The sequence below is a fragment of the Thalia democratica genome, chromosome 4 (assembly GCF_965202585.1).
Source record: "Thalia democratica chromosome 4, ktThaDemo2.hap1.1, whole genome shotgun sequence".
NCBI classification, from domain to species: domain Eukaryota; kingdom Metazoa; phylum Chordata; class Thaliacea; order Salpida; family Salpidae; genus Thalia; species Thalia democratica.
The window spans coordinates 68,619,306-68,640,415 of record NC_139168.1 but is presented as its reverse complement, the minus strand read 5'-3'; the positions used below and the strand labels follow the sequence as shown (position 1 = coordinate 68,640,415).

The 21,110-nt window shown below is 26.8% G+C and overlaps 2 protein-coding genes across 2 annotated transcripts; both read right to left on the bottom strand.

The window, feature by feature from the left end:
* Positions 1 to 1,323: 1,323 nt before the first annotated feature.
* LOC145835014 (COP9 signalosome complex subunit 2-like) lies at positions 1,324 to 13,664 on the bottom strand. The gene is made up of 12 exons (XM_082942544.1): positions 13,600 to 13,664; positions 10,826 to 10,939; positions 9,704 to 9,835; positions 8,236 to 8,356; positions 7,283 to 7,432; positions 6,789 to 6,932; positions 6,170 to 6,243; positions 4,762 to 4,919; positions 3,999 to 4,082; positions 3,003 to 3,099; positions 2,264 to 2,400; positions 1,324 to 1,928 (listed from the first exon to the last, which is right to left on the bottom strand). The coding sequence occupies exons 1-12, from the start codon at positions 13,639 to 13,641 to the stop codon at positions 1,856 to 1,858; spliced, it is 1,326 nt and encodes a 441-aa protein (XP_082798670.1). The 5' UTR covers positions 13,642 to 13,664; the 3' UTR covers positions 1,324 to 1,855.
* Positions 13,665 to 16,447: 2,783 nt separating this feature from the next.
* Positions 16,448 to 18,908, bottom strand: LOC145834106 (translation initiation factor eIF2B subunit epsilon-like). The gene has a single exon (XM_082941453.1). The coding sequence runs from the start codon at positions 18,877 to 18,879 to the stop codon at positions 16,807 to 16,809; it is 2,073 nt and encodes a 690-aa protein (XP_082797579.1). The 5' UTR covers positions 18,880 to 18,908; the 3' UTR covers positions 16,448 to 16,806.
* Between the last annotated feature and the right edge of the window lie 2,202 nt (positions 18,909 to 21,110).

Here is a 21,110-nt window from a genome sequence, read left to right as displayed (position 1 = left end):
AAACTTGAGTTTTGTCTCACGGCAAACTAAAGTCCAGGCTTCTGCTCTGCAGACTTTCGCAAATGTTTTTGTTAATGCGTCAAGTGAGCAAGTTTTTATTACGAAGTTCTTTATCAAGCTCTAATATATTTTTGTTCAAAACAATATAGGTATTAATTAAAGCTGTTAGGAAACACAGGTTAAGATTCTACTTTTAAATTTAAGGTATTTAATCTCAATAAAACAATCTGAGATTGGTTTTGTTGGTAAATTCTACTAGTTTTGATTTAACTAGTCCGAAATAAACTATATATTAAAGTTTGAAAAATGTTTATTTATCTTAGCTAGTTATATTTACAACATCAAATAATTTTCATGAACTACTACAGTAATTGTTAGGTGAACAAACTAGTAGTAGTTGGTTTGTAAAAACATGCACTTGTATTCATCACAAAAGTTTAATAACACTTTTACCGTTTTCACCTGAATTTTTTCTCTATATATGGGTGGTAGTTAAAGCTTATAAAATTTCACAAATTTAGTGTTTAATTAGATTATTGTGTAAAACTATCTCTACAGTACAAATATTTTTTTTTAAGTATCAAAAACAACTTAAATGTTAATTAAAAGAAATCAATGACTTAAAACAAAATTGATTAGGGATATAACTAAATTAGAATTTACTCTTAAGTTTTTTGAACTCATTTACTTTAAAAAAAGAAAAATTGCTAGATGCTTCAACCAAGCTTAGACTATAACAATTTTAAGTGAAAAAAAATCATTTTGAGTTGTTAGGCCTGTATATCAAGTTTGCCATACTTTTAAGCTTTCTATACCGATATTTAAATTTAAATAAAAAATATGTCCCCTCTTTAACTGAGACAAAAACTTACAAAAATATCTTACTAATGAGTATAGTCAGCAATTTCAACTAACCAATACTTAATAAAACTTTTAATGCAAGATTTTGATAACTTATGAGATAAACTGATCAGTAATTTTAGTTAAATTTCAGTTTTAAATATTGATCCTTTTGAACTGCGATATAATACTTTAATCAAAAATATATCCAATTAGCTTTTAAACATTATTTAGCCTATTTAAATGTAGATTGAAATTCGTAGTATATCTAGTACTATTTTGAATCAAAATTCTAAATTTCAATAACATAAAAGAAAGGTCTAATGTGTTTGATTTAAATCTACTTAAAACTTTAAGTTTAGGTTTTTAGTTGTAAAATAATGTATAACCAGTAGATAAAAAATAAATAGGCTAGTATTTTAGCATAACAATAAATACAATTTTACATTAAAACAAATGTTTTTTGTGTAAATATTTTTTATAACACAAGCGATAAATAAAGCAGAAAGTTTTCCTAACACAGTTCTAAAGAACTTACAAAGAACATAAATAGTATTGATATAAAAACTAAAGTGTTATTTCGGTTAACAAAAACTGATTTGTACAAATATAAAAAGCACTTACAATGAATAGCAACTTTGCGAAGGCAATGTAAAACTCAATTCTAACTCAAGTTAATGTAGGTTGTTAGAATCAACTATTTATTGTTTAAATTATTACATAAGTTTTAAAGACAGAAAGCGCAAAAAAAAAAGTACTATCCAACAGTATTATTTTAAAAACGTTAAATCTTTTTACAGGTAATACGTTCCAACAAAGATTAATTTATTAATTTGAATGCTAAAAAAAACTAACAAATTAAAAACTTAATAACTGCTTATTTTTAAGCTCAAATTGTCAAGCATCAGTAAAATATTTAACGCAGCACAAAATCCCACTAAAGTAACAAAAAACCATCCAAGCTCAAAAATTTCACCATCAACTTTTATAACGTAATATCATAATGACGTCACAATTAAGTAGCCTTGTTCAAAACTGTCCTGCTTATTTGATCGAGCTGTTCCGCCCACTTGTCCAAAGCCTCGAATCTGTTAATTTCGATTTAAAATATTAAATTAGATATATTGTATAAACAGCTTCATTATAAATAGGAGCATATTTAAATAAGGTATAAACTTAACAATAATACATAACATAATGAACTATATTCAAAATAAAACAATAAATTAAGCTAATATATGTCAAGGTTTATTTACTACATAATATATAGTGATAAAATAGATAAGTTTTTTATAAGGTAATATTTTATATAAAAACATATATTTGTTCTTCTTTTATGAAGTAAAGACCTATAACTGCTACCAAATCTCTAGTACAACTACTAACTAATAAATCAATATTTACTATGTATTAAGGTTGTTACCTGTCAACATCCTCCTTATCGAGGTGCCTGTTTATGCAGAGGACCTGGTCGCATTGGTCGATTCGCCCATCGATCACGTTGTCCAGTATGCACGTGACCAACAAGTTTTCCACCTCATCGCTTGTTATGTTCAGTTGCTGTTGAAAAAACATTTACATTGTTAATATATTGTTAACTTAATAGCTATGGTAAGTTGCTGTGTTAAAATAAGATTTATTTTTAAATAACAATTTTATAATAATAATTACTAAACTATTCAGATCATATGGCGATAAATACAATTAGTTCATAGTTTTTTTCTTCTATTAATTCTGTACTAATTGCCAGTTTTCTTTAATTAGATTTTTACTAGAAAGTAACTTTATCTTCATTGTCTTATAATATGCGAATACAAATTTTAATATTATGTTATTGAAAATTTCAAAAAATTGTAATAAAAACTTGTGTGACAAAGGAAAACATCTGACTTGGTGTGAAACTTAATGAAGAACAAGGAATTAAATGACATGAAATTTATAACAACTAGTATTTTAATTAAGGTTCAAAAAATTTATATGCAAATGAAATATGTACTGATACTACTGTATGATTGTATGAGTTCATCTATATGTTTATACTTAAATAAATATATATGTCTTACATAAAACAGGCACTACATACTTTACAGCTGATGTTATCAATATACGCTTATATACAACATAAATATACAAATATATTACTTTATACAACCAATTATTACCTCAGAAATAAAGTTGATTTTGATGTTGTTGTACGGTTTTATGAGATTGCAAAGAACTTGTGTTCTGATGTTCTTCAACAAGTCTTCTATGTGTTCCCTGAATATATTATATATTGTTAAACTTTTTTATACAATAACTTAAAAGGTAGTTTTCTTCATACTATAAGCTCACTCAAACGTATACTATAACAATAAACTCTATTTCAGCTGATAACCATTGTGATGCTTTTGATGAACAGGCTTTTAATATAAACAGCATTCTTTTAGTACTGTATAAATATTTAAGAGAGTATTTTAATTTACAAGTTGGATTCATTTTATCTGAGCTTTAAATTACTTTTTACGACTGAATTTGAAGCTGTTTAGATAAAGATAGATCAAGGTTAAAATTTATTATATTTTGTATGGAAGGAGCATACTGAAAAGGCAATAAATACTTATCTTATTCTTAAATTTTTAATTAACCATTTTATCTTTCTCTAAGTAGGGAATATTTTTGGGAGTTCAAGACCTAAAACTGAAGTTTTAGGACTTTTTAAAAATCCAACAATGTAAAGTTTTTAAACTGTCTCAGCAATATATATCCTGAAAATTGAAGTGTATAGCTTAAAAAAAACGTTCTGTCTTTTTAATTTTTTCAGTTTCCAGAAAACTGACAATGAAGAACTGCAGTATGTACGTTTGTGCACAAAGCACTTTCCAAAATTGACTAAATCGCAATAATTATGATTTAAATTAAATCAACAAAATTATGATTTTGTATAGAATGACTAACAGTTACGACCTCAAGCTTTAATAACATAGTAGATGTTAATTTTGGAAAATATAATATAAATCAATTAACCTTTTACTCAACACACAATTCAAAAGAATACCAATTTTATAGATAATTATCAATGTTGGTTATATTATAAAAAATTTCAAGCTGAGAAATAATTGAGAAAATAAATGTGCAAATTATTTATTTATTAAATATTGATATATTATTTAAATAACCTGACAAACGGGTCTTCCATTATAGACTTCTTGTTCTTTTTTAATATTTCCTCAAATTCACGAATATTGTGTTGCTGGTACGCACTGAAAAAATATTTTAGTTTACATATGTAATTTACAATTTAACTTGAAAAATTAAATATTTAACTTTTTATTTTGAATAGCGTTATTCAGAAAAAAAATCATAAAATCTAGCTGAATAACGTTTGAAACAATCATTAAATCATAAAGCAGCTTTACATATTGCAGGGTTGCCACTGACTTTTGGCGAATTTTCTCCAGGTTTTCAAAATTTCTTCCAGGTTTTTTAAAGTACTTGTTTTTAGGTTTGTTTTTAGTTGATGATCATAAAAAATCTTTATCTATATGGTAATTTTTTTGTGTCAAATCAAAATTTTTCTACTATAAAAGTTTTTTTTTTAATTCCAAATTTTCCAGGTTTTTAAGTGATTTTTGGTTAAATTAAAGGTTTTTCCAGTTTTTTTTTCAAAATTACTCAAATTTCAGGTTTTCCAGGTAAAGTGGCAATCCTGACATTATTAATGACAAGTACAAAAATATCATTCAAATCAAAATGATCAAAAATAAATAAATTTTTAATGATTAATACCGACACCTTAATAAATTCAATTGAAATAAAAGTCTTTTACTTTAAATTATAAAAAATAAACTATTAAACCTGACAAGATTAGTCATAACATGTACGTCTAGGTCATTAGATTATGAAAAATCATAATTTAATTAAATAATAAAACAGTCAAACCTGACAAGATTGGTCATGGCAAGAATGTCAGGGTCGTTCTTGTAATGCGTTGTTTCTTGAGAATCGAACGGATTTATGTCGCTTTTCATGAGCATGTTGGCGAGCACCAAGTATTTCAAACAAGTCGTTCTCCTTGGAGAGCCCGATTCGTCGTAATTCTGTTGAATAATATTGATGTGACTTTATTTTGTTTTAAATTAGACATTTACAATTTTAAGATTAAATAGATAAAGCACGAGATTTAATACTTCATATTAAGTTGTTGTAAAATTGGATATTCACAAAACGAGTTTACCAGTTTTTTTTTTTGTAGCAGTCTAATTCTTAAAGATACCAATTACTTATAAATCTTATACATAACATAATTATTTACTGCTTGTAGCTCACTTACCATAATAAAAGTGGGCTTTACAAAACAGGTACTGTTAAATTAGAGTCATAATGTATAAACTTTGTATAATTGGATATGTTCTTTTGTAATATATTGTGTTAGCAAACAACCCAGTAACAAGTTAGAGCAGTAAATTTTAAGAAAAAGTCGTTAACGACAAAAACACTGACATAAATGTGTTCCAGCAGGTAAACCTAACAACAGCTTCAGACTTATAGCTGGAAAGACCACTTTAATTAACGGATTTTTAAGTTTAAAAACTAAGAAAAGCTTTATTAAAATATTTTTATGGCAAATTTTGTTTATTATCATCCCAAATTGTTATAATTCCAATTTCAAAGTTATAAAAAAACCATGAATGATAAATTGGTAGATGGCTATTTATTTAACTGAGTTATTAGTTCAGAATAAAACCTGTTGTTTGTTAAACACTAACTTGTTGCATCTTTAATAAAATAATGATAAAAAATTTTAATATAAAAGTAGAACCAATAAAATTTAAAATAGTTAACTAAGTAACTTTTTATTAATTTTGAACAAAAATTACTCTGGTTGGCAAAGTTGTTTGAGTGGAAATAAGATGTTTTTTTATATGAAATTTGTTTAAGAATTTATTTTTTTGCAATGCTACTTAGTCAAATTCATTGATTTAAAACAAAATTTAAATGACTGCCCTAGCTAATTTGCAATATTATTTTTCAATACAAACTAAACGTATATTTTATTTGTAAAACTCTGAGTTCATTATTGATATTCAGTTGGAAAGATTCAGGATTCTTTTAAAAACATTTTTTTATCAATTAGAGTAAATAAGCAAAATTTTTGCCTTAAATACTATTGGCCATGTTTGCAGCAAGCAAATTTAAAAAAAAAATAACTTTTAAGAAACTTTTTAATACTGGTAAATCTACAGATTAAACTAAAAACATTTTCTAATACAAATTTGTAATATTAACAATATTTTTCAAAATCAATTTAACAACTCAACATTTATTTATATCTATATTCTTTACAAACCTTGAAAGCTTCAAAGAAATCAGTGTGAGCTTTATCATAATCATTCTCTCGCAAGTGCATTTTTCCTCCACATTCTGTAAAATTAAATAAGTTTGTTAATAGTTATTATCTAATAATAAAATTTATCAAATTGTATAAATACTATTAATGATGCATTTATTAATATTGAACAATATTTTTTAGCAAAATAAAATTGTAAAAATGTTAGCTTATAAGTTTTTTTAAATTTTGATTCCTTTGTGATGTAATAATTAAAAGCTAAAAAAATATTATTTGTATTAAGTTGAATATAAGTGTTTTTCGTTTAAATGAATTTTAAACATTTAATAGGACACTAAATAGAATGATATCAAATATATTCAAATCTAAATCAAAATATATTATATACCCTATAATAAGAAACTGTGAAATATAACTAAAAAAAAATAAATAAATAACCTCTGATAACACCATAAGTAAGAGACTGTGAAATATATTTAGTTAAATACAATAAAATTACCTCTAATAACACCCGTAGTTATTGGAAATAAAATATGTTAAATAAAAACAATATAATAACCATGTATAGCACCCATAGTAAAATGATGTATAATATATTTTGTAAAAACAATATCATTACCTCTGATAACACCCATAGTAAGAGGATGGGGAATCGCCGATTTGATCAACAGCGATTGCTGGTAAACCCGTTTCAGTTTCTTATTGTTTTTCATTGCAGTGTACATTTGTATCTCTAAAGCATACACATCTAACAACTGCGTTCCTAAACATTTTTATTATTATTAAGTAATGTAAAAAAACTAGTTAGTTATATTTGAACTCATACAGTTAGTGGACACAACATTAAAACTAAGTAGTGCTTAAAATAAAGCAGGAGTTTGTCATAATACAAGATATACCTTATGCATAACTTAAATGTTGATAACTATTTTTTTTAGTTTACAATTGTACCAACTATTACCTTGTTAGATATTGATTAAGAGTAGAAATTGCTTAAGTTTTAAATTTAAGTAACAAAATTATTTTTTGATCGGGCTATTTCTTTATTCTCAAATCTTAGTTCTTAAACAAATATAAGCCAAACTTAATAGTTTTAAGCAAAATTACTAATACCTTTCTTCATGTCGTCTTTACCATCGGGTGTCTGACATGATTGTTTTATTTCAACAATCACTTTCTGCATCTTGGTGTAGTTTCCGATATCAAAGTACAATTTGGCGAGCTTGGTGTTTGTCTTGAACCACAAGCGCTCGTTCTTTGCGTCTGTTGTTTATTAAAATATTAAAAATGTGTTTATGTTTATCTATTTAACAAAATTAAGTTTTTTAATGTGTATTCATATTTTATGTGCATATTTTTGTACGTTTTAAACCACAATTTCTTTGAGTCTAGCATTTTGTTTTATGTAGTTTAGTTTATATGTTTAAGAATAAATTAAATAAATAAAATAAGAACCTCTTTAAGTCTAGCATTTCGTTTTATGTAGTTTAGTTCATATGTTGAAGAATAAATTAAATACATAAAAAACAAAAAACATTAAATATTTTTTGTTAGTCTTAAACTACAAATGTTCGTTCTTTCCGCCTGAAAAAAAAATAACTGATTTTAAATAGATCCATGTTTTGTTTTCTATTATAACTTCTGTAATAACATTCAATAAATCTCAGTAGATTATGAGAGTCAAAAACAATCGATTGATTTTTTTGACATCTTTGAAATAAAAAAACATTCTCTTTACAGATATGCAGAAATGCTTTATTGTTAACTGTTAAAGCTGTTTTACCAAAGATTAAAGTAAAGAACAGAAAACAACGTCTTATAAAAATGTTGAGGTATTTTTTTTTCAAACACATGTATACTTAGGTTATTTTACTGTACAAAACAGTGTAATTCAAAGAATCACATTTAAATGTATTTACAAATACATAGTGATTTTTGTTAATACTTTCAGTTAATTATTTTTCCAATTATTTTAGTTAAAAAATTGTATTTTGAAAACATCTTTTGTAAGTAGCAAAATAAACCGAAAGCACTTATTTTAGTGACTTATTAATACCATAAAAAACCTTTCAAAGCATCGAGGGTGATTTCGTAGAAAGACTGCAGAAGATCGAGTTGTTTGGAAGTTGATATGTAGTCCAGTATTGAGTTTATTGACTTTTCTGAATAGTTCCTGGTCACTGCGCTCTGAAATTATAAATTGTAAGACAAATACACCTTTTAGATAAGATTTTGGTTTTAGACATAACTTATACTAGGCTTTATTTTTTATGTTCGTTATACTTATTGTAAGATTGATATAAAAAATAATAAATGATACACACTATAAATTGAATAAAAATAAAATTGAAAAATACTCTTGCAACTACAAATGCACCCTACTAAACTAAATATAATTTTAGTTATCACTTATTTTCAAAGGTTAACTTAAAAATGTTTCTATAAAAAATCTTTAGAAATTTTTTTATTAAGATTAAGGAATAAATAATATATATCCAAATGAGTACAGTGGAGATTTAATGATATATGTACTTTCAACTTATAGCCATTCTAACTCAAAGGTGTGCATAACTTAGTAAGTAACTAAATAAACATCACATGTATATTTAAAATTCCAAGCTATTAAAGTTAAAGTAAAACTATGCATACAACATTGTTGGGAAAGCTGACTTTTAAGATTTATTTATTAGCTAAACTTTGTTAGGTTTATTATATTAATGTGATATTCTAAAATATTTATTTACTTGATCACTTTGTTATTTCATAAAACAAGGTTTAATATAAATTTTTGTTACTATTTTAAAACAATTTTAATTTTGATTTTACTACATGTACCGGGTGTGGGAAACTGTAAACTACTACGTTTAAAATTGTTATATTTCTGAATGACTTTGAACTACCTTTTTCAATATTTAGACCAACTGTGTTTTACCACCAAAGTCTATATTAATTGGACTTTGTGGTATATATTATTTCTTCAAATTAAATTATTTTTTGAGATATGGTCTCTTGAAAGTCTCAGTACAATTTAGTTTGAACTGTACTGCACGCACATTTACTACTATAGAGTGCCAAGTATTAAAGTAGTATCTTACAAAGTAAAAATTGATTAAATGTTGGTTTAGCTGATAATATTCCTATAATGTAACTTATATTAACAATAACTTAGCAGATTCAAATTATTGTTTTTTACAATATCTAGCATTCATACTGGGCTTCACACGTTTTTTTAATGTTATATAAAATCTAAACCTATAAGTATTTGTTATATATTAACTTTGCAGAAAGTTCAAAAATATTTTTTTTAAACTTTAATACTTTTTTATTTATCTACCTTAATGTAAGTGAGTAGTTGTGTTTAGTACTTCACAACAAGTTTTATAACTATTTTTTTAATTATTATTATTATTCCTTTAATTAATTCACATGTACACAAGTGAGAAGTTGTTCTTAACGTTTTATAATAGCTTCGTATGTTTGCAGATGAAAGTTTATTTATTTTAAACAATTACCAAATAATTTTAATATAATTACCTTGATATAAGTAAGAAGTTGTTTATAATGTTTCATCATAGCTTCATATTTTTGCAAATGAAAATTTATTTTGGTCATCTGCTTCAAAGCTTTGAATCCCCAATCACCTTTCTCTTCTTCCATGTCAAGTACCTGCATGTTATAAAATATTCAAATAAATACATATTTATACATAAGTTTTAATTATGACCGAATCGTTGCAGTATATTAATATGCTCAGTCATACATATGAATTGAATTTGAAGTTTTCTATATCATTTTTGAGAAATTCAATCAAGTTGCATGATCATTTATATGAATCTGTTTAAGTAAACTATTAAAAAATGTTTTTCATAAACTAATTAATCATTTTTTCACAACAAACATTAAGTTAACCAGAATTTGCAACCATTGTATATAAATAGCTGAAAAGTTTTAAACAGTGTGTAAAGTTAAAAAAACTTACTAAATTTAGAGACACAAAAAACGTAAGCTAAGTATTTTTAACACTTCCATGTAATAAAAAATTTCAAAAAAAAAATATATATTGCTTTTAATAACTAATAATAGTTATCAATAATGTCTCAAACACTTTATCTAAAAAAAGTATTAGAATCATATTGATATGAAAAATCCCAATCCACTTCCAGTATTTGAATGTTACAATAAAAATTTGAAACAACAAATACATTAAATTTTACTGTTAACTTTTAAAATATACAACTTTGATTTGCTAAAAAATATGCTTGATTTTTTTTTTTACTTATTCATATCACCTTTCTCCAATTTTTATAACTAGTTACGATTTGCACAACTTAGAAGTTTACATAATCATGTTTATCACCAGTATTAAATTCTAAAACGTTATAATTAAGAATACATTATCTTTTTTCATTGACCACGAAGTGTGCATACATTGTTTATACATGGAAATTATATTATGTTGAAGAGCTTTGATTTTTTGTGGGCAGTAAATTCAGTCTCATTACTATTTTAGTTAAAAAATATTGTAACTTAACTATTTATAAACAATTAACAAACATAGACTTTAAAATAGATCTAGTATGCGTTTTCTTTATGTAATATACGCTACTAAGATAACTTATTACCTGTTTAACAATTAATAACAAACAAACTACATACACTCTGAAAAAGATCAAGTGCGCTTCTTGGGTCATCTTCTTTCAGCGCCTTGCTGTTGTAATATTGATTTTCAAGACCAACGTCCTGTTCAGACTCATCACTGTTCGAGTAATCCTGTTTTTATGATTAAATAGTTATATAAACTTTAAAACAGACTGTACTTTACACGTGTTTCACTAGCTTTAGGCTTGATTTCAATTTATTCAAAAATTTATATACAAACAACAATGCAAAAATTTACTCCTTGAAAACAACTGAGTACGCCAGTAAGCAAGCTGACCGTTTCAAATTTAATAAAGCAAAAATTGCTTAGATCAAAGAAGCTATTTTACTGTGCACAAAAGTTTGTCAAAGTGAATTTTATGAAATGGTGTTTCTTATGTCCTCATTTACTAAAAGATAAACATGATGTAAACTAACACTTTTAACTTTAAATTTATTTTCCAAGACAATTAAGATTATTAAAAACAGTTTATCATAAATATATAATTTTGTAGTTTAATGTGCACAAAATTTATTATTCAGTAATTTCTGTGCACTTTTGATGAGGCTTAAGATCACTGCACTGACTAATCAAAAAAAGTGTTTTTCAAAGCCCAGTGCTGTTTATAGAAACTATCAAGTATTATCAATAAAACAAATCAAACTTTATTTTTGTGCTACAAAAACATATTTCAATTATTTAATTCAGTCCCAATACAATTGCCACAATAAACAAATTATTTAAAATCAGATTAATTTTTTTTAGTATATTTAGGTGGAAAAATAACATAGTTTGTTTTGAATAGGTAGAACAGCTTTAAAATTAACAATTTAATATTTAAAAGTGATGAAAAAACATTGATTTTAAAAAAACTTAACAGCATTTAGAGTCAGTGCAGCACAAGAAGGTAAATACTAAAACAATTTAAGGAAGAGTGATAGCACAAAAACAAAAATGTGCAAAACTAAAATAGTGTGCAAAGAAAAAAAAAGTTTTCAAAACAACAAAACTCTAATAATAGAAATTCTCATAGCTTTTAAATCAACTCAGTGTATATGTGTACTTTTATTACAAAGAATACTTTTAAAGACATAACGGCATTCAATTTGTCTATCATTTATAAGTGTTGTATTTATCTGTGCAAATAAAGCATGCAATTTACAAAACTTTAATCATATTTTACACATTAAAGACAACATTTATTGTGTAAGTCATACTAGTTTTACAGTTATTTGTTACCAGTTGAAAAACGTGTTCACACTAAATTGAAACAAAACAACAAAACTTTTATTATCTGCTGACATCAGTGCTTCCAACAAAAAAGTGTACACAAAATGTGTTGTATATCAAAGAAAAAGTGTGAAAAACGAAAATGTTATAAAATTATTAACTTAATCACTTACAGCTGATACCTCTTCCTGTATTTGAAACAAGAAAACTTTGTTAAAAAGTTAAATACTTACAGAAAATTTTATGTGTACCTATGTAGTTATGTTTGATACAAAATTTAGAACATTTGCTTGCATATAAGTATCAAATTTGTTGAAATAGAATAGGAAACTGCTTACATTTTGTTTTCATGAAGTAAATTATTTATTGTATACAGATAATTTAACAAGTAATATTATTGTTTTAAAACTTAAATACTTGTTTATTATACTTGCTATTTTTATGTACCAAAAAACAAACTAAGTAATTACATTTTAATTTTAGCTTACACCAATGGTTACTTTTAAAATATGATTATAAAATCAGTTTTACAGCTTTTTAAAATGAGATCACAATATAATATTTTTTATGTTACAAGACTAATTGTATGTCATTGTATTTTATTTGTAGAAAAGTTAAACATATATAAAACTTTTAACTATCTTTAATTGCTTTTTCTTTCAAAATTTAGCATAGAAATATTTTTGCTGTAGAATGATCTATTACAAATAAAGCCATAGTCAATCTTACTTTACCTTAACTCACGTTTTGCTTAACTTTTTTTCAATGTATTGTGTACTTTTAAGAAAAATTACAAAAAAAATATACTGTTTTATTTAACATTTCGTTGTTAAAGCAAATTGGTATCAAATAATATTTTTTACTAACAATTCAAAAGTGAGAACTTTAAGATTCAGTAAAAACCAACAAAAGCTAAAAATGTGCAAACTAATATCTAGTATAGTATTTAAAAATTCTCTTACTCCTATATGTTCTTAATAAATGGATATTTTTCTTAAGTTTTAAAATGAGTGTTAGTTAGTGAATGTAATGTCTCTAACTAAATGTAATATAGGCAATTACTACTTCACAGGAGTTGTCAGTCACAATAAACTTGCTTGCTAATCATCTTAATGATTTAAGTAAACTACAATTTATTGTTGGTAAATTATGAAGTTTTCTCAAAATGCTTGGGACATTTATACCCCACAACATTTTGAACACAAATACTATGAAAAAGGTAAAATGATACCTAATTTTAATTTAACACTATATGCTTAAAATTTTATTAGTAATACAACTTGAGCAAAAAATTTAGTTTTAACAATTTTTTTTTTTTTTGCTATTGAGGTAAAATAGTTTACAACAACTATATAGGTAACAATATTATTAGATAACAATAATAATAATTAGAAAAGATTTATAATTTTTCAAATTTGAAACAAAATACTGATGAATATATATATAAAAATTACTTGTACTTGCTTCACCTACAACTACTTATTTATTTAGTTTTTTTATTTGTTACAAAGAACCAAATAAACATAAAGTAAGCATAAAATAAAAATAAACGAAAACTAACAAATGATGAATCATAGTCGTAATCATCTTCCATGTCCGACATTTTTTTGTTTGTTTGTTTTAATAAACACTAAAATAACGTTAATTCTTGTTACTACTGTTCACTGTTATTGTGTTTTTTATACAAAAAATGATGAAAAAGTTAAACTTGAGTATTTAATGTAAAATATTTTAGTTAAAAAAAATACTATTGTGAATTATAACCCTTTTTAGTCTATTTTTAACTAATTCGACTTTAGCAACACTTTATACCTTGTTTAATCTCTGTTACTTAATCAAAAAACTTTAAAAAATATGACAAAAAGTTTTTAAAAGTTTAATTACTTTTAAAAATTTGACTATAGAAGTAACTTTCAAACATGCAAATAAAACTTTTTTTTTCTTAATCATAAAAAGATAAAAACATATTTGTAAATACTGTGTAATTATAAGAAGTAGAAATTTCAACAATTTATACAAAAGTTAAATGATTTTGTTTTATTTTCTTGAAACTTTTGTATTTAATTGCAAAAAGTCATTAGTCAACCATTACCAAGCTATAAACCATTTTTATCAAACTAACACTCAAGCTTATATAACAACAGTCATTTTCTACAAAAAGCTTGCTGCTTTATATATATTTTTTTAATTTTTGATCTAAACTTCAAAGACAAAAATTATAAATCAACTTGAAATAACTTATTGTAAGTAATAATGAAAAAAAGCTTGTTCTCTAAGAAAAAAGTGAAGTCATTGAATTTACAGCTGAATAAAAGCAACATAAACAGGTGTTGATGAAGTAATTCAATTACCACCTTTGGTAAAACAAAGATGCTAGGTTTTAACTTTTTAAGCATTTTATAAAGCATTCAGTTAAGCTTTATTCTGAAATTTCTAGCTTTAAATTTCGTTATATAAATAATAAAATGTACTAATATAATAATAAATAAATAAACTAAACATTTAAAGGCATAGGGGGGTCCTACATTTTTTTTTTGCTTAAAATAACATTGTATCTTAAACGAAATCTTAAAGTACAAACTACAAGCCAGTTTTTATAGAATTAAAAAATCTTATTTAACTTTTGAGATATTGAAATTTTTATAAAAAGATTCCAATACAAACGTATAGACCAAAAATTTTTTGGGGTCAATTTTCTCGGAAATTTAAGAAATCACTAAAAACCTATCTCCTCCTTCATTTTTTAAGCTAGAGACCTTAAACTTTCAGGAAACGTTCCTTTTGTAATTTAGAAGACTTTGAATGTTGGAATTTTGAAAATAATAAAAATTTTACATAAAAAAAAAAACAAAAAAATAGGTGGTATTTTTTTAATAAAAATGTTATTTTCAAAATTTAAAAAAATCCTGCATTCAATGTCTTTTAAATTTAGTAATACACTTTCTGTGAAAGTTTGAAGAAGATTGCTTAAAAAAATGAAGGAGAAGATAGATTTTTAGTGAAATGGTCTTTTTTTTGCATTTTTAGTTTGCGCCTTCCATTAGGAACCTATTGAGGTCACCAACTTTGATCGCTCATATCTTAAAAAATACTTAAAATTTTTTTAAGCATTTTTTTAAGCGGTTAAAAATGTCTGATAGCTCAGATAAAACTCTATAAAATAAGATCTACTTGTAAAAATCAAGGTGGACCCGCCCCCCTATGCCCTTAAGTAATGGGATGTGTACACTTGTTAATTTTATGTTTTAAATTGCTAAAAGCCAAGATACTTTATTGTGAAAATAAATCATTAAACTATTTTAGCATAAATAGATGGAAACATAATATACAAATATGCATTAAGGTCATCTTGATTTTTATAAGTTGGTCTTAAGAGAAATTTTCAAGAATTTAACTAACAAATACTTACTCAAATAAACCCTGCGTATAACTATTTTATTAAAATTTAAAAACATGCTCAATTTTGATGTATAATTAGCTACAGTAAATTTGTGCCTGAGAATGGTAGTATAAAAAAAGATTATAAAAAGACTTACATCAACAAAACTGATACAAAGGACTTAAATAATGTCTACTATAAACATTTTTTGATATATTCTGACTTTAAGTTTATAGTTATTTGAAGATATTAAGTCTATCTAGTATTCTGCAAGTTATTTTTACTTGGTGAAATTCTATTAAGTTCCAGAAACTTTTAGAGGTTTAACAAAAATAAGATATATGTTAAAACAAAGTTAAACATTTAGAAAGTTTTTCATTTTAAGGTGCAAACAGTTAAATTTTTATCTAAAAAGTATTTATTTGCACCTTAAGATTAAAAACTTTCTAAATGTTTAACTTTGTTTTAAAATTTACTTGATTTTTGTTGAACCTCTAAAAGTTTCACTAAGTAAAAATAACTTGAAGTTTTAACATATTTTGTAACATATAAAAGAGTATATTTAGCTTGTTTTTTTTTAGCTTTCTTTAAAAATAAGTTCTATATTTTAACATTCATCTTTTATCACAATGATGACTGATATAAATTTTATTTTATACTACTTTATGCTTAAATTATACTATGTTGAAGTCAAATCAGTGATCCTTAGCTTTCCTAAACTTTTGATAAGCACAAATCACTTTGAGAGTTGAGAGGATGACAATACTTTACAGATCTGATAGTTTTTTTTTTAGCTTTTGAACTTACTACAAAGTTTTTGTCAGAGTTTCTTTGGGTACTTGTTTGTGATCTTCACGTTTTATTTGGAGTAATTATAGTTTCTGAAAAACACAATTTGTATCAATTATCTAAAAGTTTTATTGTAAGCATCAACCATCTATTTAAATTCATCAAAAATGAATATACACAAGTCAACTTAACTTTAATCTTGCATATTTTAACATCAAATCTAAAATGTAAACAGTAAAAATAGTACACAATAGTATCTCATAAAATAAAAAAGCTTCCAAACAGCTTTTATTTTTTATGGAAACTAGGTATGTTATTTAGAATAAGAAACTACAAGAATATATGTAAAACTTAAAAATATTTAAATTAATATGTTTAAATATTCAAAATTTGAAATAGTTCATAAATTTTGTGCAAAACTGTCTTAATTTTTATTTAGCCAAAATAACAATCTAATCCAAACCCTACAACAACAAATTAATAGTTTAACAATTGTGGCATAGATACAAGCTTTTAAGGCCTTGTAGTTAAAAATAGAAAGTAAACATAAAAACACCCTCTCAGTCTTACACAAATTATCTAAAAGTTAATCAGTTTTTCTTAATCAGAATCTTCTTCTTCAGAGGACTCTTCCTCAGAGGACTGCTCAATAAAGCTGATGATCTCCTTGATGTTGTCCTTGTAACACTGCCTGGCAGGGTGGTCAGTGTCCTCGTTATACCAGTTGACAATCGCCTCTGGCTGTAGTATGTCTTCGTTGAACATGAGGTTCAAAACATTGGGCAGCTTCTTCAAGAAGATCTGGTTCTGTTGGGAAAAATTTGTGATGGCTTGAAGAGCTTCCTGGTCCGCCTTCTTGGCTACTATGTACTCCTGCAGCAAACCACTGCACATGTCCACAACTTCTTTCAGCACCGTGCCAAAAGTCCTCCTCTCTTCTTGAGCTTGCCCAGTGTACTTTTGCACAAAGTGCTCCATGATGCATAACGTAACAGTTGTGGTCACCCCGCTCCAAGGGACGTTGTACGCGTGTCTGGAAGCATTGATTTCCTGGATCAAGTTCCTGACCTCAACCTCCGGCTCCTCGCTCAGCCTCACAATCGTCTCCTCAACCTCCCTCTTGAACTTTTCAGGTTCGGACTTCACCAAGAACATGTTGGGGTCTCCGTCGTCGTCACTGTCAAAAGTCATGCTCTCATCCGAAGAAACTTCATCAATCTCATCGTCGCTTTCAAGGTCCACGTTGTCGATGGAAAGTCCCCACAGCTTGTTGGCCAGGTCTGCGGTGTTCTGCGACTCTGAGGTGTCCTCGTAGAAGCTGTCTGATGCCAAGGAGTACTGCTGCCCCCTGCCGCCCTTGCCAACAACAGAAGTTGTGGATTCCTTGTCTTGGTCATAGACAATTATGCTGTTCTGGGGCACCTCAGTGTCATCCGCTATTTTTACCCCTGAGCATAACAAGCAATTTTCCATTTTGACGTTGCTTCCAATTTCAACGCTGCCACAAACAAAGGAGTTTTTAATCATACTGTTTCTGCCAATTTTAACATTGTCCATCACTGTTGATTTTTCAATGACAGAACAGCTTCCAATGCTGCAATTTCCAGCAACTGCTGATTCATTCATAGTGACAGAGCAGTCAACTTTAGTTTTTGGTCCAAGCATGAAAGAGCTTCCCTTCACAGCAGAGGACAGCTTGCTGGTGCTGTGCAAGTAGTCTCTTTTCATGTCCACCTTGTACTCTCCATCGCGCATCGACCTGCGGAAGGTCTCTGGCAGGAGCGGGTAGATTTTCCTGTTGATGACATCACACTGGATTAGTTGGTGCCTTGTCAGGTTGTTAACCCTGCAGCAATAGTCAGACTTGAGCAGGTGCGCGTGAATCTCCTTGCCCAAGAACTCAAACGACTCTATCACCCTCTTGACAAAAATGTCTTGGGTCTCGTAATCAAAATTGTCACTGAAGACTTCAATGACATTCTTTGAACATATCCAGACGCCAGAGTCAAGAACTTGGTAGTTTACAGTCAGCCTCTTGCACTCTTTAAAAAGACTCATGGGAAGCTTCTGACCCCCTTGGGAGGACTTGGTCTTGCCAAAATGGTGCAGCCTGTGGTCTATGGTGCCATAGGCAACTATGACATCATCATCCAGCTGCCTCAGCTCGTGCTTGGTGTTGACATTGTCAGTCATGACCACCGTCAGCAGAGGAGCGTTTTTATCAACTGGGTGGCTGCTCTTCCTCTGCTTGTGCTCTTTTAGAGTGGCTGAGAGGTCTGTGTTGGAGACTACATCAAAAGGGACAAATATGAAGTCGTCGTTGATGTTTAAGATGTCCAGCTTCCTGAACACGTCCCCAACAGAGTTGACGTCAGGGTTGGGCCCGTGCACCTTGATCTTGCCGTGCTTGTGCAGGTTGGCCCACTTGGTGGAGCTTTCCAAGTAGCTGGTGACTTCATGGTCAGAGTCCTTGCAGAATACGATGATCTTTTCCACGCCGCTCCTGTGCAACAGAGAGAGTGAGTAGTGGATCAGAGGCTCGTTTGCCAGCTTGATGAGGCATTTGGTTTGAGTGATGGGGTGGAAGGACTTGCTGAAGTCGTCTGCCAGCAAAACTCCGGTGAGAACTTCATCGTGCTTGAAGCCACCGCCTCCTTTTCCTTTGCCAGGCATTACAAATGAGGTTTTATCTAGGCTATAAACAAAATATCTGTGATTGTTATAATTCAATTAGTAAAAATCAAATAAATCTTAAAATGCTAATTAATTTTTAACTTGGACAGGCAAAGTTCTAATTGTACATGTGCAAAACATCATTATTAAATGAAAATTAAGATAAATTTTCCTTTGTCAGGCATTGTTGATTGAACGTTATATAAAGTGGCTGTAATTGTTTCATAAAAGTTTACACATGATTAATTTAAAAACAAACATTATGTTTTAATAAAATATAAAGATATTACTTGTTTAATTTTTAAGTTAGTAGAAACTGTCTCTTTTCCAGGTATCATAGTAAGGCTTCAGTTCAAAGTTATGTTGAACAGTTTTAATTTTTTTTTAATTAGTCAGTGAACATAAACAATAAATCTGGTAAATACTTGTTTGTTTTCAAATTTGGAAAAAATAGTATCATTTATTTTGAGGAAGACAAGTTCTAATTGTATGTGTTCAACTCATCAATGTAGATTATTAAATTAATTGGATAAATAATTTAATTCAGTTGATGTAACTAAAAGTATTATAACCAAAAAAAATTTTTGCCTTTTTATGTAGATCACTTTTGTTATATATTTTGTTTTCATATGATTATGTTTATTTGTTTTACAATTTATAATAGTTTTCATGCATTAAAATGATATTCTTATCAAAACATTGTTACAAAAAACTATATTCTCAAACATGTAAACTCTTAAAACTAATTGTATGAAACTCATTTTCATTTTAGTAAACTGTTGTCTTACTTTAATTAAATTTAATTAATTTACAAACATCTAACTTCTTTCTAAACAGAAGCTATTGTTTTAAATGACAAGTTTTAAGTACATTTCTTAAGAATTATTTGTTTAATAAACAATAGTAAGTTGACTATAGTCAAAATTAAACTTTAGTTTAATATTTGTTTTTTTTTAATTCAATTACCTGCTGTATACTAGCAATTAAGTTTTGTACACTATATCCTTAAAATGTATTTCTTAAAATGAGTTTGATGAAATTGGTAATTATAATGTTATACAGAAAATAATAACAAACTGAGTGAATAAAATTTTTTTTTTTATTAATTCCATTGTCAAAATATTTGCTGAGTAACTAAGAAAAATTATACTTTCTAAAACAACCTGACTTCATAATTGGTATTGCCTTAGAGTGGGAATAGGTTACTTTTGCACAAGCATCACTTCAGCACAAGAGGACACTTTTGCAGGGTGTCACTTTTGCACAAGAATATATAAAAAATATATTGAAAACAAAACTTACGGAGTGAGGAGAGTAAGGGTTAGTAGAAACAGTGATAGAGAAAAATGTATTTAATAAAAACTACTAATCAAAAAAAACAACAGGAAAAAAATAATATTTTGAAAAACAAACTATAAAACCCAAAAAAATAAAATAAAAAATTTACCAATCATGGGTAAGGGTTAGTTGTGATAGCAAAACAAATATCTACCTAATAAAAATTATTAATCAAAAAAATAACATGATAACAAAAACGATTTTAAAAAAAATTATAAAATCCAAAAAAATTATTAAAAAATTTAGGGTTAGGGGTAAAAGTAATAGCAAAAAATGTAAATTAAAGTTTTTAATTTAAAAAAATTTCAACCTGTGTAAAAGTGTCTCTGTGCAAAAGTGGCGCCATGCAAAATTGTCCCTTGTGCAAAAGTGACGCCATGAAAAATTGTCCCCTTGTGCAAAAGTGACAAGTTGAAGTACTTAGTATGACAAACAAAAAAATATCATTTTGCAATTTTTCTATTTCTTGTATACTTTTTTAATAAAGCCAAAATCTATATCTGTAGTCATTTCAAAAGCTGTCATAGTAAATCACTACAAAATAAATTCTGTAGACTAATAATTGTAAAAAAAAAATACTTACCAATGTCAAAAACACTATTTTTATTGAGTTTTTAATTTGGCCATAAGGAGGTCCATCTTGTTTTTGCAAGTTGAACGTTGAAAGTGTGTTATACTCAATCAAAGTCTTTGTGAGCTCAGTAGGTTCATTTTAGAAGTTGTAAACCAAAAATATGAAACAAGGACCATTTTATTAAAAATATATCTTTTTTATTCTTTATAAATTTTGCTTTAATTTTTAGTAAGTATACAACTAATATTTAATTCTATAAAATGCTTAATTTTTTTATCTTAAACTATTAAAGATATATTTGGAAACAACCACCTTTTTT

What these genes read in the sequence shown, in the direction of transcription:
- LOC145835014 (XM_082942544.1), bottom strand. Translation starts at nt 13,641, where the DNA reads ATGTCGGACATGGAAGATGATTACGACTATGATTCATCATTT. An exon ending in ACGACTATGATTCATCATTT is followed by an intron (nt 10,940 to 13,599) that starts GTTAGTTTTCGT and finishes TCATAAAAACAG; the next exon opens with GATTACTCGAACAGTGATGA. An exon ending in GATAAGGAGGATGTTGACAG is followed by an intron (nt 1,929 to 2,263) that starts GTAACAACCTTA and finishes CGAAATTAACAG; the next exon opens with ATTCGAGGCTTTGGACAAGT.
- LOC145834106 (XM_082941453.1), bottom strand. Translation starts at nt 18,879, where the DNA reads ATGCCTGGCAAAGGAAAAGGAGGCGGTGGCTTCAAGCACGATGAAGTT.